The following is a 23,457-nucleotide window of genomic DNA, read 5'->3' as shown; positions in this document are numbered from 1 at the left end:
GGAACGGCTACCAAGGTGGGGGGGGCGGGGCAGCGAGATGGTGCCTGTGTTACCCTCGCCCCACCACTAGGTGGGAGTGGGGGCACAGACGCTGGGGAGCCGGGGCAGGTGGCGAGCCTGGGTCCGTCAGAGCACAGAATCGTGGCAGGGACCATGGCTGACGTGTGCCCCCCGCCAGTGTGATGCTCCCCGGCTTTTCCGGCCAGGGTGTGCCTGTGACCAGCTCAGCCTAGCAAGGGATGAAGTTCTGCCCCTGGGGGTCACGCAACCGGTCAGCTCCAGGGTAGCTACACACCCTGAGTCCCCTTGGGCTTAAGCAGCCGCAGCCCCGTGGTGAAATCCGCCCCCCCGCCCTCCCCCGTACTTCCTCCTCAGCAGCTAGGCCTCCCACCGGCTTCAGCACGAAGATTTATTGACCAACCCTCTGGCCCCACCTGCCCCCGCCCCCCGCCCTGCCATGCACAGACACAGAGCAGCTGGTACTGGTGCCGAGAACTCCCTCTGCCCCCAGCTCTGCAGGAATCCAGGTGGGTAGCTGCCAGGCCAGCCAGAGGTGAAAGTAACTTAAATTTCTTACAGGGACTGTCGTATCGTGGACCCCACCCCCGAGGAGAGTTGGGGGGTGATAAGATGCTCAAGAGTGGGAGCTTGGGGTGTGGGGTGCAGAAGTCAGGATCGGGGTGTGAGGAGGGGCTCAAGGCAGAGGGCTGGTGTGGGGTGGCAGGAATCAGAGCAGGAGATTGATGTGGGGGTGCTGCAGGAGCCAGGGACGGGGGACGGGGGGGGCTCAGTGCAGGGGATTTGGGATGTGGGGGTGCAGGAGTCAGAGCAGGGGGATGTGGGGTGCTCAGAGCAGGGGCTTGGCATGTAGCAGGTGCAAGGGTTACGTTTGGGTGTCGGGGGGGCTCATGGCAAAGGTTGGGGGGTGGGGATTCAGGAGCCAGGGCAGGGGGCTCAGGGAAGGGGGTTGGGGTGTAGCAGCTGCTGGAGTCAGGTTTGGATGTGGGGGGGGACTCAGGGCAGAGGTTGTGGGCGTGGGGGTGCAGGGCACAGGGTTGCATTGTGGGGGTGCAAGGAGGTCTGAAGCCCCCCCCCCGAGATTCCCCTGGGGTGCTCAGGGGATGGGAGATTTGGGCAGGGCTGCAACACTATCCAGGCGTACAGCCAGGCTTGGAGCCTGGGGTGGCCTGAGCCCAGGGAGATGTACTAGCCAGAGGCTCCAGGGGTGCTTGGCTCTGGCCAGCTGTGACAGGTGAGCTCCCTGCAGTGCTGAGCAAAAGGAGGATGCAGCTGACGTGGGTCGTGGGGCTCTTAGCCCTCTGTGCCGTGACGCTCGGTGAGTTCAGCTCCCCCCAGACTGCAGGGAAGGGTGGGGGCAGGGCTGGGGGATTCCTGGGGCAGCTGAGGCCTTAAGGGGCAGAAAGGCAGGAGTGGGAAATGAACGATGGAGATGCCCATCTAACCTGGCCTCTGGCCTGGCACCCGGGGCTGGATCCGCCACTTCATATCAAGAGATGCCCCTTGGCTCCCATCCAGCTCATCCCGCCTCGAGGCAGGGCTGGGTCACCCCCTGCCCCCCAGAGCCCTGGTGTTCATTGGTCGATGGGACGAGTCACCTGGGCCTGTCCTCCCCCTGCCCCCGCCCCCCCAAGCCCCTTTCTTCCTCCCTTCCCTGCACCACCTTGGCTCACTAACCCCCAGCTGCTGGCCATGGGCACTTCCTGGCCCTTGGTACCCCTGGGCTGGCAGGGGACGTGGCCTGGGCAGGAGGTGGGCGGCACTCTGCAATCAGCTCCCCATCGGTTCCAGCCAGTGGGAGGTGCGGAGTCACCACGGGGGGTGGGGGCAAGAGACTCCCTTGCCCCCCAGAGCCGGGTGGGGGCAGCCTCTGCCCGCTGCACCACTGTTCTTTAGCTGCTGGGAGATGGACCCCAAACCCGGGAGACTCCTGGCCAAAGGGAAGGCGGTGTCCGGCACTGGGAGCCCAGCAGGATCGGGGCCTCCCAGGTGCAGGGCGAGTGGAAAGGCTGAGAGCGGAGGGGACAAGCCGGAGGGGCGCAGACGAGCAGAGGAGACAGACGGGCACATGGGGGGCACCCCGATTTAGTCTGCCCTTCTTCCCCTCCCCGGCTCCCTGCAGGCTGTCCCGCCATTGTCCTCCGCTCCCAGTGGGGGGGCCGGCCCCCCCGAAGCAGGGCCCAGCTGAAGACCCCGGCTCCCTACCTCATCATCCACCACACGGCTGGGAATCGCTGCACCACCCCGGCCTCCTGCCGCCGCCAGGTCATGGCCGTCCAGACCCTGCACATGGTCACCTGGGGCTGGTCCGACATCGGCTACAAGTGAGCAGGGCCTGGTGGGGCGGGGGCCTCCCCCGGCGCAGGGGTGGACTCAGGGCTGTTCTCCTACAGCCCCGGGGGGCAGCAGAGACCGCACACGAGCCGGGGGCAGAAGTGTTCCCAGAAGAGGTTTTGGGGCTGAGAAGAGGGGATGTGGGGAGCCCCTGTGGGGGGGGAGGGGGATTGGGGGTACACAGAGCCCTTGGCCAGGGCAGGGGCTGAGGAAGTCATAGAATCCTAGAACACTAGGACTGGAAGGGACCTCAAGGGATCATCGAGTCCAGCCCCCTGCCCAATGGGAGGACCAAGTACTGTCTAACCCAGCCCTGATAGGTGTGTCTCTAACCAGCTCTTAAATCTGTCCAGCGATGGAGAGTCCACAACCTCCCTGGACAACTTATTCCAGTGCTTCACCACCCGGCCACTCAGGAGGTTTTTCCTAATGTCCAACCTCAGCCTCCCTTGCTGCAGTTTAAGCCCATTGCTCCTTGTCCTGTCCTCAGAGGCCAAGGAGAACAATTTTTCTCCCTCCTCCTTGTCCCTGAAGTGGGGGGGGGGGTGGGAGCTGGGGGGGGTGTCAGGGGGCGTTACCGACAGGTTTCACTGGGGGCAGCCTGACCCACCCCCCCCCCCCCGACAAAAACCTGGCCTGAGTCATTTTGCTCCATGAAACATTTTCAGATGGGAACGTCGGGGATGGGAACCAGGCTGGGAGTTTCCTGGGGTGGAAAGTGGCCCCGATCTCAGCTGGCTATGGGGTTGTCTCGCTCCCCAGCTGTGTCCCAGTGGCACCCGGAGCTGCTTGCAGGGTTGTACCCATGAACGCTCATGGCCTAGTAAGTTAGTGATCCTTTAAGGTGCCAGAGGACTTCTCGTTTTTAAAGTAACAGATTAACAGGGCTACACACCTCTGAGTCCCAAAGGGGTGGTGCACACAGCGCCACCTAATGGCCAAACAGTGTCTTTAGCTACGTTGCAGAGCATTGAGCTTCTAGCCCTGAGGGTCCCAGGTTCAATTCCCGGCAGGGTCAGCGGTGCCCCTGAAGGAGCTGCTGAGAGTGACGGGGGGAGGGTGCGGCAGGGGTGTGGGTCTCACACTGGGCTCTGCCTGCAGCTTCCTGATTGGGGAGGACGGCCGAGTCTATGGTGGCCGAGGCTGGACCACAATCGGGGCGCACGCCAAAAACTGGAACGATAAGTCGCTGGGAATCAGCTTCCTGGGGACCTTCACCGGTACGTGGGTCCCTCCTGCAGGGTCCCACCCACAGGTGCTCCCCTGGCTTCCCTGGTGCCCAGGATTCTGTGGCAGAGGCCATCTCTGGGCAACCTGGGAATTGGTAACTAGGGAGGGATCCCTGCTGTCGCGCGACCTGGACAGTTGCAAGCGAAGCGTCTGGGGCAGGGAGGGGGCCCAAGCGAGGTAGGTCATCTGCCTGGAGAGATGGGACCTAGACAGGCCCTAGAGCCTGGGAAAACCGCTCAGCGGAAACAGCCAAAGCTCACCACAGCCCCTGGACCCTCCCCAGAGCCCGGCTCTCTGCAGTGCAGGGCCTGGGCTGTAGGTGGAGTCCCTGCCCCTCAGGGGGAACAGTCTGTGGGGCTGAGAGATAAAATGCATTTGGTTTGCCTGGGTCCAGCTTGTCAGTAGGATGGGCCCAGCCTCACTGGGTGGAAAGCACCTGAGCTGGAGGCTCTGGGCCCCACCCAGCTGAGAGCTTGTGGGGGCAGGGGGATGGGATTCAGTGAAAGACCAGCCCCAGGCTAACCCAGCTGGTCTCACCCCCAGCTCGCTGGGCCCTGCCTGGGCCATGGGCGACCAGAAATGCAGTGGGGAGGGGGCATGCATGGGGCCAGGTGGTGGTGGGCTGAGGCACCGTTTCAGGTCACAAGCATGTCCCCGTGCACAGAGAGGGGCCAGTGTGAGATTAACTGGGGCGGGGCCTGCTGTGTCCTGCAGAAACAGCCCCCAACGCCGCCGCCCTGAACGCCGCCCGGCGCCTGATCCAATGTGCCGCCTCCCGGGGCTTCCTGAGCTACAACTACACCCTGAAGGGGCATCGCGATGTGAGCCCGACCGACTGCCCCGGGGATGCCCTCTACAAGGTCATCACCCAGTGGCCCAGGTTCAAAGCCTGAGTCCCTGCAGACACCAGGCTGCCCCTGCGCCCCTCACTCACCCCACCCACCGCTTCTGCCTGTGCCTGCAGCACTTCCGCCCCCCCAGCAGGGGGCAGCCTCACGCTTCTCACCCCCCCCACCCCCCCCCCGGCCTGGGAAGGCCCCTTGGGGTAGTTGATGGAGTCTCACAACAGGTGTTTTAATTCAAGCACAAGTTGCCCGTCACCCAGCACCCCTGCAGCCGCACATTTGCTTTGCTTGGGAGCCACGGAGCAGCAACGATAAACCAGCCTCTTGCCGATGAAGCCCTGAAGTGCCGTGAATCATTTCACCCCCTGGTAACTCATCCCCTCAGCCACAGCGTTTGGGCTGGGCCGGGAGAGCTCGGAGGGTGGGATTATGGTCTGTCAGCTCGGCGCAGACAGCCCCCGTCCCCCAGCGCTAGGTGCTGTACGCACAGAACATGTGATGGACAGTCCCTGCCCTAAAAAGCTCTCAACTCACCTGCCCCCTGCTGGCCCCAGCCAGAATGAAGGATGCAGCAAACTGCACTTTCCCCTTGCTCCCTGCCTGTTAGGAAGGGAATAGCAAGCAATGAATCAGGAAATCGTGCCCCCCCCCGCCACTCCCAGCACAACCAAAGCCTGATCTTGCTTTGAAGTTCTGACACGAGGAGGCCATATATTGAATCTGGTGGCCCTGGCGCTTACGGTTTAGTTCTTGAACAAAAATACAAACAGACAAACTCCTTCAAACCTACACTCACTATTACTGCCGTTGCCTTTGCTGCAGTGCGTCACCATTTACGAACCCCCTTTCTTGCCATAAGGCTGGTCAATGGGATTTAAAGCACAGCCATTCAGAGCTGCACGCATGACAATCTCATGCCTCCGATGGAGCTGCCTTATGGCCAGTGAACAGCATATCTGACCCACATAGTTCCCTCCTGACTCTACCAGGGGGCAGCAGCCTTTGATGACAGCTGCTGAGCCGGTAGATGTAGGGCAGGCCACCTGACACATTTAACAGCCCAGCCTGACATTCATACCTGTCTGGAGCTGAAGCCCCCCAAATACTAGGCCCCAGTCCAGTCAAGCACCTGCTTAACCCCACACTCAGCCGTTTTGGTACAGGGCAGTGAAGGGTTAACCAGGGCAGTGATCCCACCGCTTGCACCATCTGTTCTCTAAACTCCCCATGTCCTTGATCTGCACCCATCAGTGCTGTGCTGCCAGGGTTAACCATTCGCCAGAACTTCTTGTCTGCTTCCAAATGCAGCAGGACCGAATCAGGGAACGAGAAAGAGGAAAAAAAGAAGAAAGGCCAAGGCAAAGCAGGTGTGTGGGCAGGGGGGCAGCTTTCAGGGTGACACCTGTTGGTACCACCAGCCCAGGGCCAGGGCTAGTGTTGAAATGGGGGCTGGGGGACTGAATTTTCGGGGAGGTGAGGGCTGAGATTGTGGGTGGGAAGAAGACCTGGGTCGCACCATAGGAAAAGCGGAAAATGTTTCACGCTCCTTTTTCACTTGAGTTTTAAAATCATCACACAAACGGCAGCTGCCCCCTCGAGCGTTGTGTGACAGCAGCCGTCCTCCGGGTTTCTTCTTGGGAGGCTGCACAGCTCCGTTAATGAACTTCTTAAAGGCAGCGTGGGACCTTTGGTGGCATCGCACGTGTCTGGCACGTCCAGTCGTTTGTGATATGCTGACCCCCAACTACCTGCAGCCAGACGCCCTCCTTACACCCCCCTTCTCAGCCCCCTCCCCACACACTGAGCCCTAACCGTCTGCTCCTGGAAGCCCCCATAGTCTGCCTGCACCTGGAATACCTACAATGAGCCTCTGTGCATCCAGATGTCCCCACACCTAGCCCGCACCCCCGCCAACCTTCCTGCATCCAGGAGTGTCCCCTGGATCCCCTTCACACTTGGAGCCTGCCTGGGTGAGCCTGCCTGCCTCGCATCCGGTGCAGAGGGGCAGGGCTCCAGCACCTTTGTGGGGTGTCAGGATCGGATGCAGCCTCGACGTGGAGTTCATATCATGGGTGGGGCAAGGGGCCTGCAAGTGGATCTCCCACCGTCATCCAGCCGCTGCCACGCTGGAGCCTTCACTTTTATTTGCTGACCAATAGAACTTACAGCCTGTTGCAGAATGAACGGGACCTGCCGTGCCCAGGCTTTTAATTGCTGGGTGCTGACAGGTCCCCGGCTTATAGTGCAAATTCTTGTTGTTAAGCCCTCGGTGCAGGACCTGGCACATTGCACGACTAACCAGCCCATTTCTGTGACTCTCAGCATGACCAGCTGCCGTCTCCAGTGGAGACTGGTGTGGAGGTTCCAGGGGAGAGGGACATCTGGCCATGTGGCCTCCCCCACCCCCCTTCCTCCTCCTACTCTGCCCATGCTCCTCCCCCTCCATGCCCATGCCCCGCCCCACCCCGCCTTCACCCATGCTCCGCCCATTTCCCAACCTCTCCCCTGCCACGTGCTGCTGAATACACACGTTTTCAAGACACTCAGCTTCATTCCTCAGCTAATTGCTTTGCTTTTCCAGATCTTACCCATCACCTTCAAACTCGCGCTTGCTTTCCCTATTCTAGTCGCTATGTCCTTCTTACAGGCGAGAATCATACGTTATGTTCCCCCCGCAGATACATCAACTTCTCTGCATTCTCTAGTTTGGTCCTGTTGCCACCAGAGATGGCAGTGGGGTAGTTTGTGAGCAAAGCTAATTCATCACACCGAGAGTAGAAGAAGAATCTTTATTTGGCATGGCAAGTAAGGCACAGGGGGGGTCTCTCCTCAAAGCCTGCGCACCCAGCGTCTGGGTGATAGCACATATATACAGCTGTTCAGTGAAAGTCACTCCCCACACAGGTAATACACTCCGCCTTCCCATTATACAATCTCCTCGTACTACGCAGGCGTGGGGGTCTCTGGGGGTCCTCTGGTGGTTGTTTTAGACAGGAGACCCAGGCCCTGAAATTCAGAGGTTACCCTCAGTTACATCTTGTTTGTTTCATAGCACTGAAGTAAAGCTGGAGGCCGTTTGTTTCATAGCAATGAAATGGAGCCGGATGTGGGTTGTACGTTCCGCATTCTTGTTCTACTCACTTCTCCCTTTTCTCCGGTTACAATCCCATCTTTGTTTCTTAAACTGTCTTATACTTTCTTTTGAGTTTCATCTTGATGTTCGCGGTTGCTAGAGTGTGGTCTAGTCTATATCTGCTCCTTGGAAAGTTCGGCACCGCTGGACTGATGTTACCCATCTTCTTCTTAGCAAGAGCACATCTATTATGTTCTTGGACTTCCCGTCATTCGACATTTCAAAGGGTACACGGCGGAAAATAAGTGACTAAAAATCAGGAGATAAGCTCTGGGACAGCACTGGGAGAGGGGGTGGGTGAAGGTTTTAAGTTAGGGCAACACTGACTTAGCAAAACAAAGCAAGCTGCCCTGCAGCACCTTAAAGACTAACCATTTTATTTATTAAGGAGTGAACTTTGGTGGGAAAGACCCACTTCTTCAGCTTGTAGAGGAGAACTGAGAGAGAACTGAGGAGATAAAAAGTAAGACATTGTGGGAGAAGTGTGAAAGAAAGAAAGAAAGAAAGAAAGACCAACCGACCACTGGGAAGTGTACTAAGGGGGATATCTGCCATCTCTGCAAATGTCAAAGGTGGGGAAATTGTCCTCGTAACGTGTAAGCTAATCGAGATCCTTGGGTTACTTACTATTGTTTCAGCTGCGGAAGTGGGTTGTGTGGCTTTACCCACAAAGGCTCGTGACCCACTAAATGCATTCTTCTTTGACGTGTTTGTTCTTTGTGGAGCTACAGGCTACCAGGCCCACCCCTCAGAGACTAGTTCCTTGTGGAAGTTCTCCAAACTTTAGGAGACAGGCCAACAGCCCTTCCTGAGCTTACTCACCTGTTAATCATGCCAATTAAAAACAAACTCCTGGCTCCCTGCCTCAGGGGCACAGACTGGGAGCTGCACATCTCCCCAGTCTTGTGCAGGACTCACCGCTTGCTGTTTGGCAAGGCAAGTTCTCCCCTTGAGACACCCCCCTGTGGGCTGGATGGACAATTGGGCTGACCCCCATGTGGCTAGTCTCACATACAAATGAATTATAATGTGATAAAAATGTTAGTACAGAACAAAACGGCCGTCCTGTCGCACTTTAAAGACTAGCAAAATAATTGATTAGGTGATGAGCTTACGTGGGTCAGACCCACTTCTTCAGATCAATCGCCATATGATCTGGTCTGCTGTGACAATGACCTGAAGAAGTGGGTCTCTCCCACAAAAGCTCATCAGCTAACTAATAATTTTGCTAGTCTTTAAAATGCCGCAGGACTGCTTTTTTGTTTTGACAGAATACAGACTAACCCAGCAACACCTCTGTCACTATTCAGTACAGAAGCTTCCCCAGATAACGACCTTGCAATATACAGTAGTGTCAATGTGAGAAGCTGCCTCTGGCAAATCTTGTCCTACAAGGAAATACATTTTTAGACACAACCTTTCTCACGGAGCTGGAAGGGACCTTCAGAGATCATCACATCCATCCCCTGTGCTCACAGCAGAACCCAGCACCATCCCTGATGGATTTTTTTTTTAAATGTATTTCTCCTGGATCCCTAAACGGCCCCTGAAGGATTGAGCTCACAACTGTGGGTTTAGCAGGCCAATGCTCAAACCACTGAGTTAGCCCTTTCCCCAAGTAATAATCCCCAGTAACAAATCTGGTGCTCTGGAGCAAAGTTATTAATCTACTGCCTGAGGTGGGGGTGTCAACATTTTTCATTCTGCGCCCCCTCCCTTGCCACATGATGTTAAAATATCATTTCACCCAAGCCACAAGTAGAGGCTTTCTGCCCATAAAAGCCAGGCCTGGGAGTAGCGGGTAGCCAACAGAGCTGCTGTCTGGGGTCCCATCCCACAGGGGCCCCCTCAAAAGCTATGTTGGTCAGGCTCAGAGCCCTTTGGGTTCCTTCCTTATTGACTCTAACACTGGCCTGCTTGGCAGCTCCCCAGAAACCTGCTCACAGCCCCTCAGGGGCCTCCAGACCCACGCTGAGCACCCTGCGTTAATATACCCCTCCCTTTTCCCAACACTGCATCCCATTCGTGGCTATTGGTCAATGCAGACCCAACGTTCAGAGGTGCTTCCCATGAGCTCACCTCCCACCTGGGACATGTGCAGGGGTTGTCGGGGTGGGGGTGGGGGGGACACCTTCCTGATTCGCTCACCACTCGCTCCAGCCCCGCTCGGTGGTCATTGATGTTCATCGTCCCTCTGTTCACTCCACTGCCCCATCGGCCCCGGTCCTGCACCATCACCTTCTGCTGCCATCTGCCACTGTGACCTCTCCGAGTTAGTCTCTCGAGGTGCCAGCAGCTCTCACTGAGGGAACTTGACAGCTAGTGGAGGCCAGGATGGCCTTTCCCCGGACACTATCCCGCAGCTGGTCTCCCACACGTTTATCAGGTCTTGGGTAAGACCCACCTCATCAGATGAGTTGGGGTGGAAAGGACAGAATGCAGGGCCTATAGAACAGCCACATGAAAAAGACGTTATCTCTCCATTGTAGCACCATTTGCTAACGGTGCAAATTAAGTCAGGCTGGACGGGTCTCATTGATAGGATGGGATGTAGGCATGGGAATGACGAAGGTGGGGAAATTGCCATTGTAATGCGTTAACCAGTTAAGAGCTTTATTCAAGCTGAAGTGGATAGTGTGAAATTTGTAAATGAACTCCAGGGCAGGTGTCTCCTTCTGTGACCTGGTGATAAAATTCCAGTTCTTTTTATCATTGTTGGGCCGGGCGCTGCCCAGACACACAGCAACTGAGCTCAGGGCCCCATCAGGCCGAGTGCCTCCAACGTATGCAGTGACCGAGACCTGGGCCCCATCAGGCCGGGCGCCGCCTGGACACACAGTGACCGAGATCAGGGGCCTGCCAGACTGGACACTGCCCAGACATTACAGAGCTGACCCCTGCGCTGTAGAACTCACCATAACTAGGCAGAGGGTGGCAGGGGAGACAGAAGGGGGTACAATAGCCCCACTGTTGCACAGTAAGTTGGGGTGCTATTGGGATAGAACCCAGGAGTCCAGGGCCAGTACCCTATTCACTAAGCCCCACTGCCATTCCATGTTAGTCCTGTGTGGAGGTGCCCCCCCGTGGTCTGCCGCAGGAGCTCACGCGTGGCCCCCTGCATGTGACAGCCTGAGCGATCCCTTGGTCCATTGTGGGTGCTTGGGCAGCCGGCAGCAGGTTCCTGAGACGCTTGGATGCGGTGTCCATGCAAATCCCCCCACGATACGGGGACGGAGCCACCAGCACCTGGCACAAAAGCAGAACTGCCTGTGGCTGGAGCCCCAGGGTCCCTCGAGGTGGCAGGGGCAGAAGGGCACCATAGTGTCCATGGGGCTCCACTCAGGGGCCGGCGGCTGAATCCATCTGAGAGTTGGTCTGCACTTCGGCAGCCCTGCCGCTGGCCAAAGCCCTCCGAGGAGCATCACTGGCCCCTCCCACCACCGCTGCGAGTTGTGGGGGGCAGGGCCTGTGGGACAGTGATCCACTTTGCTTCAGAGCAGGGAAACTGAGGCACATGGTGAGCAGTGGCAATTGTGCTGAGGACCTCCAGCCACTGAGCCAGGATGCCTTCTGCTGTGACTGCTAGACATCACTGCCCTTCCAGAGCCAGGAACAGCACCTAGTAATTCTGAAGCACGGCCCTGGCTGCTCTAACCACTAGACCCACTGCCCTCCTGCGGAGGAGGTGTGTTTTCTAGAACATGTCTTTGGCTCCAAATGCCCTTTGTAAGGAGCAGACACGGCCAATCTTCTCCTGGGGTAAGGGGTTTGCCTGATTCCATCGTGGGTGTGTTCTCCCAGCGCCCACTTGGCCAGGCCAGGTTTGCTGCAGTCTCGCTCTGGGCTGCACAAGACGGGGGGCCCAGAGAACGGGGGTGGAATCTCAGGAGCCACTGGAGTTGGGGAGGGTTCCTTGGAGAGGCAGTAACACCTGCAAACTGCGTGTGTTTCCACACCTGGGCGGGGCGGAGCCTCCTTCCTTTCCAGCAGCAAGCGCCACGCCCTCAGCATCGGGGCCAGGAGAGGTGTCTCCATGCCAGGGCTGTCCTTGCCAATTCCCATGCACTACACAGCCTGGGCATCTGCCCCCGGCCCAGGCAGGAGCTGCGTGGGGCAGTAGCAGGCAGGGAAACTGACCTGATGGTAGAGCAGGCAGGAGGCACAGATGCTAGCGACTGGAGCGAGCTGTGGGCTTGAGGATGAGCAGAGGGCAGCCATGCAGCCAGCCAGAGACAAGCGGTGGGCTCCCCTTTGGCCGGAAAGGAACGCAGCTGGTAAACAGCAGCTGGGCACGGCCCACGGGGTGGCCAGCCAGGGGATGGAGCCAGTCCAGTTGCAAAGCATGCTCACAGCTAGGAATCTGGTGCCCCAAATTTCATGGGGCCCTCAGAAGCTGCAGATTTTGTGTATTGGTAGGGATGGCCCTGCCTGGTTGTTTGCTCGCAGAGACAGGCCCCTTCGAGGGAATGGGGAAAACACGTCTCAGAGGGGACCCCACAGAAGGAAACTGGGGAAGAGTTGGTGGGGTACAGGCACGTCACCTGCTCACTCAGCAGAGGCTGCCCAGGACAGATTGGCTGAGTCAGCATCAGGGCACCCAGCCTGCAACTCAGGTTTGGAGAGTAACCTGTATAAGCCCTCCCGCAGAGGGGAGCAGCCACACACCTGACATCTTGGGGGCAGAGGGCACCCGCATGCAGCTCCTGGCTTTGCATGGTGCTCTTTCCGATACAACTGTGGGAAGTGACTGTCTCTTTAAACTGAGCAGCAACCCCAAGGCCTGTGATAACAGGCATTGAGACCTGAAAATCGGCAGGTGGTGGTCTGGGAGAACGCCAGGGACCCAACTAATGGAGAGGCGGGTGCTGTCCAGAGAGCAGCTCTGGGGAATCTGCTGGGAAAAGGCCCATCTGCTCAAAGAGTAAAGACACGTAGCCCAGACAGCACAGACCATGGCCCCCTGGGAAGAGAGGGAGGGGAAGGACTCGGTGCCGGGGGTGGGAATGCAGAGTAACCCCAGAAAAGGAGCTTGGTGTTTTGCATGCATGTAGTCCTGGAGTTGAGGGACAGTGTCCCAAAAGGCCAGTCCATAGGCAGGGCCATGTCTCAAACCCTAAGGTTCCAGAATCCCAGAAACACAATCACAAAGAGAGGCCACGTGGAAGGGAACACTGAGCGGGAGGGAAGCCAATCTACACAGCTCTATTTTAGAGAATCTGTGCGTGTCTGTCTGTCTGAATCCACTTGGTCAAGAACTCCTCAACAGCAAGAGCCAGGGCCACCAGATTTGGTCTGCAGCTTCCATTAAACCCTCACTTCAAGCCAGGTCAGGGTTGGGCTGTGCCAGGAAAATGGGAAATGTCTGGAATGGGAATGTTTTCCAGGGCAGGAAAAGGGGAGGAGCCAGAGACGAAGGACGCTATACTGCACAGTGACCACCGGGGGCAGCAAGCAGAGGGGATGAGTTATACTGCAATGTAACCACGGCGGGCAGCTGCAGTACCAGGAGATGGGGCAGTGGCCACAGCACCAAGTAAATGCTCTCCCCCAACCCCTAACACTGCTGGATAGCACAGGGAGCCCCTCCCCCATTGTCCCTACTGGCCCATGCCCCCCAGGACCACCACAGGGGTCAGAAAGCACAGACCTGCCCCCCCAGGAGACACTCCCCCCAAAGAGAGGCTGCACGCTGGGGAGGGGGGCAGCTAAAGGACAGAGCCAGCCCCCAGACCCTCACCCATGACAGGCTGTGGGACTGGGGTGGCAGCTGCAGGCCAGGCCCAGTTCCAGCCCCCAGAGCCTTGCCCCCATCCCAGGCAGACTGAAGGCCAGCAGGGGTAACTGGAGGCTGGGGCTGACTCCAGGAGCCTCCCCCGGCCTCCCACAGATGGGGTGCAGGCCAGCGGCAGGAGGTGCAGGCGGGGGTTGGCGGCTGTAGCCTGCCACCCCCCCATCAGCTACAGGGCAGGGGGAGGCAGCTGCATGCCAGAGCACACTTCCCCTTTTTGTCCTCAACCCCTTCCCCCCCAGTCCACTACTCGACTAGAAACCCCCAAGCAACACCGAGCAAATCTGCTAGTTAGACCCTGAAGTGTTTCACTCACCCCACAGAACATCACTCTGCTGATCAGTCAGGTCGAGAGTCACCCTTAAACTCATCAAGAGCCATCAGGGAGATCGCAGAGGTTGAGAGCCACAGAGCCACTCGTGGATTCTGCGACCACGGGAAGCCACGGATTCCATGAATTCCCACAACCTCGCTGGCTCTCAACCCCGAGCGCGCTGCCCCAGCCGTGATTTAAAGGGCCCTGGGCTGCAGCTGGGAGTACTGCCCCCTTTGCACCTCCCATCAACCATCCCGAGGGAGCCCCCAGGAGCACCCAAGCAGCTGTCCTGGGGACTGCTCAGACTGCCGGGCCGGGTAAGAACCTGAACAGGGGTCCCAGGGCGGCTGGCCGAGGGGAAGCGCCTGAGAAGGGGTGGCTGGGTGCAGTCAGTCCACTTGGCCGGTGCAGGGGCTTAGTATCTGCTCCCAGCCCCCACAGCAGAGGTTTCCTGGCGTCCCTTAGAGCAGCAGCTCCTGCATCCCAGCAGCTGCCCCTCGACAGCATTTATATAGGAACAATCACAGAGAGGTGACAACCGTGTTCCCTGTCAGGGGTGCGCTTGTGCAGCTCCTCAGGAGTGCGTTAAATACCGCCCAGCTGATCAGTGGAGCACCACAGCTAGGCTTGGTGGTGCACAGTCACATGTCCCTTGGTGCACATAAAATTTATTCCACACATTGAAGGGAAAAAAAACCTGCAGGTGGAGGGAACAGATAGAGGGAACATGGGAGGCCAGATGTAAATGTTTATTCTTTGCCCACCACTTTTTCTAAAAATACCCCCGCCTAAATCTACCCTTAAGGGGTGCTACGAGAACAGCCTGCCCCTGCCGAAAGACATTTGACAACCCCCCCTCCCCCCAGCTCTGCCTTGCCCCGCCCCACCCACAGGCCCTGCTCAGCTGGAGGAGGAGCTTGGAGCAGGCTCCTTGAAAGGCGCTGGTGGAGGGGAGCCCAGATGGGACCTACAGCTGGAGCTGGGGGCAGGCCCAGCTGAGTCTGAGCAGGTGAGGGGAAGGACTCTGGGCACTGGCAAGGTTGGAGGCATCTGTTTGATTTGTTCATGGCTTTGCTTTTCCCCCCGGCCAGGGGAGGCTGCAGGGAGTGACCAGGCAGAGGGGGACACAGAGCGCTCTGGGGCAGGTCTCAGCTGCCACCTTGAGAGGAGGTTGGGTCGGGTCCCCCCGGAACACGTAAAAAATTGACACGCGGGCCCTGCTGCAAGACGATTGGCCAGCGCTGGGTTAGCAACTGCGAATATGTCCCCATGTAGTGCAAAACCATAGACCACGAGACCCGGAAGGGAGCTCACGCGGTCACCGAGTCCAGTCCCTGCCTTCCTGGGCTGGTTGAACAAAAGGGGGTTTGCCCCAATCTCAGGAACAAGGGGAGGTGACGGACGACCGTTATTAGGCACCAGGAGAGACGAAAGCTGTTTAGCTCAGGCTGTTGGGGCACCTCCTGTTGCCCTCTGTGCGGCCTGGGGACAGCGGTGACTCCTGCTGCTGACCGAGCCCTTCCTGGCTGCAGGGTAGGTGTCGATCAGTGCCCCTGTAACCGTGGAGTCAGGGCATCGGGGCTGGGCATTCAGGGCTATAAGCCCAGCTGTGCACCCTTTTCACCAGCCTGTGCCTGTGGCCTCGCTTTAGCAGCACCAAGGGCTGCTGAACTCACAGGCTGCTGTGTCTGCTCTTAGTGTCAGTAACGTTGGAGCTCCGAGGACGAGACAGTGGGCAGCCTAAAGACCATCACCGAGACACCCATATTCCAGCCTTCGGCACTTACTGCACCTAGTGAGACAGGCCCAGACCTCTTGTAAGAGCATCTGTGCAGCACCTCCAGGTGCTGCCTTAGTCCCTGCAGGTGGAGTTCAGGGAGCTCAATGCCTGGACCAGTCGGAGCAGGAAAATATGGCAGGGAGTGTGGCTGTGTGCTGGTCCCCAGCTTTTCCAGCCAGGTCGTCCCTGTGCCCAGGAAGGGATGAAGTTCTGCCCCTGGCATCGCACAGCCAGAGCAGAATGGCTCCATCTCACTCGGCCCACAAGCAGTTGGCTCTGGTGTCCCTAGAGTCCCGAGCCCTGTTGCAAGAGCCCGGCTTGGGCTCAAGTAGCTACAGCCCCCTGGTGGAATCCCCCTCTCCTTCCTCCTTGGCGGCTGGGGCTCCTGCCAGCCCTGGCATGACGGTTTATCCATCAGCTACCTGGCCCCCACCCCCAGCACTCTGCCACGTGCTTATAGAGCAGCAGGTGCCCATGCCCAGAGCTCACTACACCCGGCTTTGCAGGAATCCAGGCAGGCAGATGCCAACCCTGCTGTGCACCCCACAGGGCACCGGTCTCCCTAGACCAGCTCCACCCCCAGCACAGCTGTGCTCCCTGCAGCCCCACCTGGGCAGGTGCTGAGAGTCCAGCCAGGGTCACCCCCTAGCCTGCTGCTCTGGGGGCTGCAAGGGGGCCCTGGGGAGCTCGGGGGAGGGGGATCTGGGCAGGGCTGGGTGCTGTGCTCAGGCTAGAGGCCCCATTTGGAGCCTGGGGCAGCATGAGCATGGGGTTGGGGGGTGGAATTTGCTCTCCAGGGGTTGGGGGGTGTCTGGCTCCGGCCCCACAGCGCCCCCTCCTGGAACTGACAGGCCAACTGCGCTGGGTGCATGTTCCCACAGGATGCTGCTGCGGCTTGTGTGGCTCTCAGCGCCCTGGCCTGCGGTGAGTTCTGATCCGGCTGCAGCCGGGAGGCTGGTGGGGGAAGGGCCCGGGGGAGACAGGCCTGGGCACTGCCTTCCCCCCGCCCCGGGCTAGAGGCGCGCTGCCAGGAGCGCAAGGAAGTGCTTTGCTCCCGGCCGCACTGGGGGGGCTTGGCCCCCTGCCACTCCCATTGGCTGGGAATTGCAGCCAATGGAAGCAGCAGGGGCGGGGCTGCATGCAAGCTCAGGGGTGCAGAGCCCCTGGGTGCCCTGCCAAAATGGGAGGTGAGCCCAGGAGAGAGTGTCCCCATCCCCTGCCCCCCCGCAACCCCTACCTTCCAGACCCTCCTTCCTGCACCCTACCCTGACCCCACTCCTGCTCAGCCCCCTGCATCCCCAGCCCCCTCCTGCACACTCCCACCCAGACCCCCCAACCCTAGTCCCCTCCATCCCACCCAGAGGCCACACCCAGCCCTGCTCCCACATGCTCCCTGTCGCACAGTCCCTGGCAGCCCTTCCCCCTCCCACTGAACCCCCCAAAAGCCTCCTAGCCCCAGGCCTGCAGGAGCATTAATCTGGCCCCACAAGAGGGGTGGGGGGAGCCCAGAAGGATCAGGGGCCTCCTAGGCTTAGAGGGAGTTGAAAGGCTGTGGGTGAAGAGGGCAGGCCCCAGGGAGGCGAGTGACCAGAGGGGACAGGGGAGAGAAAGGGGGTGCCGAGCCCCACACCCTGGGCGGGAACTTCCCCAGCCTACAGCGAGCGAGGACTGCCAGCCGCAGCCCACCCCTGCTCAGCCTCCCTCCAGCCTGGCTCCCCTTCACGGCCAGCAGCTGAACCGTGAGCAGAATCCCAGCTGGGGGCCACATTCACCCCAGGGCTGGGCCTCCTCCCTGCGCTGCCAATGGCCTTTGCTGGCCTGCCAGCCCCAGGGCCGCAACCCCACTCTGAGCGCCAGCCGTGGGCCGCATCCTGCTGCAGCAGAGTGCAGGTGGGGGGCACCCACATTGACCCAGCCCCTTCTCCCCCCCCCACCCCGCTCGGCACAGGCTGCCCCACCATCGTCACCCGTGCCCAGTGGCAGGCCCGGTCCCCCACCGGCAGGACTTCGCTGAGCACCCCGGTGCCCTATGTCATCATCCACCACACAGCTGGGAGCTCCTGCACCTCCCAGGCCTCCTGCAGCCAGGTGGTCAGGGGCATCCAGAACTACCACATGGACAGCCAGGGCTGGAGCGACATCAGCTACAAGTGAGCGGGGCCGGGCGGGGGCAACCCAGGGGGCAGCAGAGCTGCGGGAGGGGAGGAGCTGCCCAGGTAATATTTTTGGCTGAAGAGGGGAATGGGGCAGGGTCACCCCCCAGAGTGCCAGCTGAGGGGAAACTGGCAGACAGGGCTGCGGCATAGGGTGAGAATGGGACCCTGGCAAGAGGGGAGGCGGATGGGGGCACAGGGCCCGTGGCTGAAGGAGTCCCTGAAGCACAGGGCCTGGGAAGGGAGGAGTCGTGGATCTGCTGGGGTGGGGGGGGGGCAGGGAGTGCTCCCCGGCGGCAGTATGGACGTGTTTCACCACGGCCCTGGCCTGGACACCTGGCCAGAGTGCTTCCTCCATGCAGCGCACCAAGATTGAAACCCCAGGGATAGAAACAGCTGGGAATTTCCTGTGGGGCCTGGGGTCCCCGTCTGCGGCACCTAAGGGCCAAACAGCACGTTACAGGCCAGCCCCATTCTAGTCCTTTGCCCTGCGGATCTTTAGCTGCACAGCAGAGCCGAGAGCTTTGTACTCCAAGGATCCCAGGTTCAAACCCCGGCAGCAGCAACCCAGGGGAAGCGGCTGAGAGCAATGGGGAGGGGAGCGTGTAGCTGACATGTAGGTCTCAGTAATCTACTCAGCAAAGTCCTAGAATGCTCTGACTGGAAGGGACCTCGAGAGGCCAGCGAGTCCAGCCCCTGCCCTCACGGCAGGACCAAATACCGTCTAGACCATCCCTGTTAGACACTTATCTAACCTGCTCTTAAATATCATCTTGAAATAACTGAGCATCTCCACAACCCAAATGCTAAACAGGCATTTCCAAACAGGGGCTGTGTCCAACAGGGGCTATTTCAAAGTCAGCTATTCTGGAATAGCTTATTCTGAAATAATGCTGCTGTGTAGACATATGTGATGTAGTGGGAGATACATGTGTGGCTCCTGCTGAGGGTAATTGAGGCAGGCAGGAGCCTGAGGGTTTTGAATTGGAACTGGGAGTTGGAAAGCAGTTGGTCTGGGGTCAGGGGGAGACAAAGGAGAGCTGGGGCCTTGCCCCCTGAGGGCCTCCTTCCCCCAACATGAATTGGGATGACTGTCTCTGCCTGCTGCACTGACTCCTCTGCACAATGCTGTGCCCTGACAGCTAATAAACCTGCTGAGTGACAGTCACGCCTGCCTAGGGATGGGGTGCAGAGCTTGGGGACCCCTGAGCCGCATTACCACCTCATATTTCAGATTAGAATCCATGGAAGTTGTGGCTTCCCCTCTGATATATCAGATTACAGCCCCTGGAAGCACTTCAGTCTATATCTGCAAAAACAAGAAGCCCTGGGGCACCTTATAGGCTAACAAATATTTTGGAGCATAAACTTTCATGGGCAAAGACCCCCTTCATCAGACAGAGCCAGGGAAGCTTATGCTCTGAAAGATCTTTTGGCCTATAAAGTGCCACAGGACTTCTCGCCGTGAGCCTGAAATAGCATCCACACGCTACAGCCTATTTCAGAATAAGTTATGCTTATTCGGGGGCTTCCTTGTCATGAAGCCAGGTTATTCTGGAACAGCTCCAGAAGACGCTATTCTGGACTAGCTCTGTAGTGTAGACACCCACCCTGTGCTCTGCCTGCAGCTTCCTGATCGGCGAGGACGGCCGTGTCTACGAGGGCCGAGGCTGGACCACAAGGGGGGCGCACGCCACCAACTGGAACTCTAAGTCGCTGGGAATCAGCTTCCTGGGCACCTTCACCAGTACGTGGGCGGGGGCTGGGAATCCCTTCGGCAGGCTCTCGCCCACAGCTGCTCAGATGCTGGGGGCTAACCTAGTTCTCCCTGCCATCCGGCTGCGCCCCACTGCTGCTCAGCTTCCCCTGGGTGGGGCACAGGAAGGGAGGGGCCTTGGCTATGTAAATACCATGGGGGTGGGGAGAGGCCATATGGAACATGGGGGGTGGATGGGGGGCGGGGGCAGCGTTCAGGCTGCTGTCGCATCCCCTGAGCGCAGCCAGGGTCTGATGACTGGGGGCTGCTGTGTCCTGCAGACAGAGTCCCCAACGCCGCCGCCCTGAATGCCGCCACGAGCCTCATCCAATGTGCCGTCTCCAGGGGCGCCCTGAGCAACAGCTACACCCTGAAGGGGCACTGCAACGTGGGCCAGACCAGCTGTCCCGGGGACGCCCTCTACAAGGTCATCACCCAGTGGCCCAACTTCAAAGCCTGACCCCCGGCAGCCCCCCTGCTGGCAGCATCTGCCTGTGCCTGCAGCGCCTCCACCCACCAGCAGGGGGCAGCCTCATGCTTCTGTAGAGTCCCACGGCAGGTGTTTTAACTCAGACAACTTGTCCCTCACCTGCATCCCTGCAGCCTCCCATTTGCTTTGCTTGGGAGCCATGGAGCAGCGACAATAAACCAGCCTCTAGTTAACGAAGCCGTGAAGTGCCATGAATCATTTCTTCCCCCGGTAACTCGTCACCTCGCCCACAGCCTTTGGGCCGGGTGAGCTCAGTGGGTGGGATGATGGTCTGCCAGTTCAGCACGAGCAGGCCCCCTCGCGCTAGGAGCTGTACGTACAGAACAGCTGACAGTCCCTGTCCTGAAGAGCTCAGGGTCTCACTAGACCCAGGCTGGGAGGGGAAGGAGTTGCCCCAGTTCACAGGCCAGTCAGCAGTAGAGCAGGGAACACCTCCTTTGCAATGGCTGCAGTCCAGCGCTCTACCCACTAGGCTGTGCTGCCTCAATCCAATGGTCACGAAATGAAGGGGAAATGGAAAGGGTTATGGGATACAAAGGCCCCACTCACTGGGCACAGGGACACCCCACCCAGCTGCCTCTGGGATGGGAGAAATGCTCCCAGTCAGTGCAGCCGTAACACCATGGGGTAAGCAACTGCCCTGGTGGTGACCACAGACCCTCAGGCTCAGGGCAGGACCCTTCTCCCCAGTGTTACCCTGCTTTCAGCAGGCCTGCAAGGCCTGTCTGCCCACTCAGCTGCAGGACCACAGGCTCTGGGCTCACAGCTCCCCCTACAGCACTGTCCTGGCTCCCCATCAGCACGATGAGTCAGTGCCACTGGAGGGGGGGGCTAATTTATAAGTTACTTTGGGCCATTGAGACAGTAGAAATGGGACAACCCTGCAGGGCAGCCACAGCCTCACACAGTGCCAGCAACTGGCACCAGGCCCTGATGCATGGGCAGAGGTCCTCCAGTTTGCACCCCACAGCACAAGGGTAGAGACTGGCACAGCTCAAGCACCCCATCATGGGGAGACCTCACCACCAGGGCACCTCCTGCTGGAGGTTCAGGGAATTTGTTTGATCTGCAGCACAGCACCTCCCTCTGGCTGGTGTTGTCCACCCCTCAGTCCCTCCACAACCAGCTCCCCAGACCCACAGGGCTCCCTGGATTGCAGCAGCCCCTTGGGGACACAACCCTCCAGCAGGGCCCATTCTGCTAGTCCCACACCCCCTTCACTGGGGGGTGGGGTCCAGCAGGCCTGGCTCAGGGCACCCAGCTGTGGCCCAGTGCAGCCTTGGTCTACAACTCTTGCTCTGCAGGTAGCACAGAGCAATAGCCAACCTGAGTACATCTGCTGCTAGACAAATGGGCAACAGCCCCAGCAAGGGGCCACAGGCCCAGCCACTCCACTAGCACCCAACCCAGGCAGGGCATCACCAGCCCAGAAGGGATTCCCACCACAACACACAGGGCTTACTGGGGTGGGAGGTACCACTCAGGCTCCTTCCCTGGGTCACTTCCTACCATGTCCAGCATTCCACCCAGTTCCAGGGTCCTCAGGCTCTGGGGCTCCCGGGGCTCCACTGGTCCTGAAGAACCACCTCCAGCCCTGACACTACCTCTTCTACTCCAACAGCCCAGCCACACTAAGCCCAGTCTCTCCCTTTTATACTAGCTCCACACGTGGGGCATGCCCAGTAGAGCAGAAGGGGCATGGCTTTCTCAGCCCTTCGTGCAGGGTTAACCCTCTCACGCCCAGTGCAGAGGGCGGGTGCCCCATCCTGCACCCCTCAGAGACTTTTACATCACTGGCAGCAAAGGAAACCACTCCCCGCCCCCACCCCACAACTCCCAGCCCCCTGGGTTGTCTGTGCTGTGTCAATGCTGCCCCATGGGGGGATGGATGGGGAGCGGCGACCCTGTTGCTGCAGTGGGGGTGGGGGAGACCAGCTGCCCCCATCACAGGCAAGAAATTAAATGAGCAAATGGTAGGACAACCTGGGGAGTGTCTCGCTGTGCTGGCAATCTCAGGGCACGGGTGGGGCTGGGCTGGGCTGGGCTGGGCTGCGAGTTGCTCGGATGTTGCAGCACAGAGAGGGCACTGCCCAGCAGAAGCTCACACTAGAAAGGTCTGAACATGGATAGGGCCTGACCCTAACCACTAGTATCCCCCCATCCTCCCTGCATCCAGCACCACAGGGTGCCAACAACTGGTATCTCCCCCACCCAGCTCCTCTCCCAGGGGACTTGGTTTGGGCCCCAGACGTGGTTTCCCCTGACTGAGTGCAGTGACTCCTCCCAACTGCCTAATAGTAAGACGAGTAAGGGTGTGACATGGGACACGGAAATTAGCTTGAAGATAACAGCTGCCAGGCCCCAGCCGGCATCAGTAACACCCAGTTCTCACGCGTCCCTTTATCCATCAGCACTCAGATTGCTTCAGCATCCACCATGTGTCTATGGGGAAACTGAGGCACATGGGTGACGTGCTCGATCACCCGTCAGCCCAGCACCAGTGCACAGCGCTCCTGAATGCCACACCACTGCCCCCCGAGCCCCACTCCCTCCTGCCGTGCCTCCCTTGCACCCCACTTCTGCATCGCGAGGCATATCTGGCTCAGCTCCGCTGTGGCCCAGACTCGAGCCAAGCAACAATTTCCAGCCACCGGAGTTTGCTACACTTGTCATTTCACCGGCATTCAGCCCATTTCCTTCCCGCACTGCACAAAACCCACCTGCTCCACCCACGAGACCCCCACTCAGCTCCCCGCTTCTCCTGACCCCAAAGGGCCACTCCTCTTACGGCTGCGCACCCATGAGCCCGGCGGCAAGGCCCTGTCTTCCTCAGAAGCAGCTGCCTCTTGTCCCCCCTGCAGTGACCATCCCACCTTCTCTTGCTCCCCTCTGAGATCCTGGCCTCCTGCTGCCTGGATGGTTCTGTGGGCAGAGGGCACCACAAGCTGCAGCCCCCAGCAAGCGTAACTGACCATAGGCAGATGTGAACCCAGGACCTCTGGAGCTTCAGGCAGGCATTGCTACAGTCCAAGCTAAAAGCTCCGAGCTTAGGCCGTAGAGGACACCGATCCTTTCTCTGTGAAGCGGTCTAGGTGCCACCCCATGGGACAGCGAACCACACGGAGGCGTGTGGGTTACACAATCACACCACAAGCTTTGGGCTGGGCTGGGCTGGGTTTTTTTCCTTTCGACCCTTGGCTCCCCTGTGCGAGGCAGGGCTGAGTCATCTCACGGTGTCCATTCCCAGAGTTGCAGTGTTCATCAGCTCAAGGGTTGAGGACCTGGACCTGCTTCTAGGCAGCCAATCCCAGAATGCTCCATGACCCGCACCCAGTCTGAGCCCCCCACCTGCCAGCCCAGCTCCATCCCAGGGGCAAACAAGAGCCAGAAAGTGCCAGTGGCTGGTGAGCCAACATGGGGGATTGAGAGAGCAGGAGGAAGGGAGTACAAGGAAGACTGGGGGGTGGAGAGGGGGAGCTGTAACACCACTAGCTGGTTTCCAGCGCCCAACAATCCCCCTGGCAGGACTTGCGCTGAGAATGTCCCTGCAGCCTAGATTATGCCCCCAGCCTGGATCACAGCAGGGCCCATCTACCCCGATGTCTGGTCTCCAG

At 59.2% G+C, this 23,457-nt stretch overlaps 1 protein-coding gene across 1 annotated transcript; it reads left to right on the top strand.

Moving 5' to 3' along the window:
• The first annotated feature begins 1,284 nt into the window (after nucleotides 1-1,284).
• Nucleotides 1,285-19,813, top strand: LOC142025286 (peptidoglycan recognition protein 3-like). Its single transcript, XM_075017912.1, has 8 exons — nucleotides 1,285-1,336; nucleotides 2,141-2,342; nucleotides 3,454-3,572; nucleotides 4,297-4,469; nucleotides 16,326-16,368; nucleotides 17,393-17,594; nucleotides 19,226-19,344; nucleotides 19,635-19,813. The coding sequence occupies exons 1-8, from the start codon at nucleotides 1,285-1,287 to the stop codon at nucleotides 19,811-19,813; spliced, it is 1,089 nt and encodes a 362-aa protein (XP_074874013.1).
• Nucleotides 19,814-23,457: the final 3,644 nt, after the last annotated feature.

This window comes from Carettochelys insculpta, chromosome 22 (assembly GCF_033958435.1).
Source record: "Carettochelys insculpta isolate YL-2023 chromosome 22, ASM3395843v1, whole genome shotgun sequence".
In the NCBI taxonomy this organism is placed as follows: Eukaryota; Metazoa; Chordata; order Testudines; family Carettochelyidae; genus Carettochelys; species Carettochelys insculpta.
Note: the sequence above shows the minus strand (reverse complement) of the source record. Positions and strands in the feature narration are given on the sequence as shown.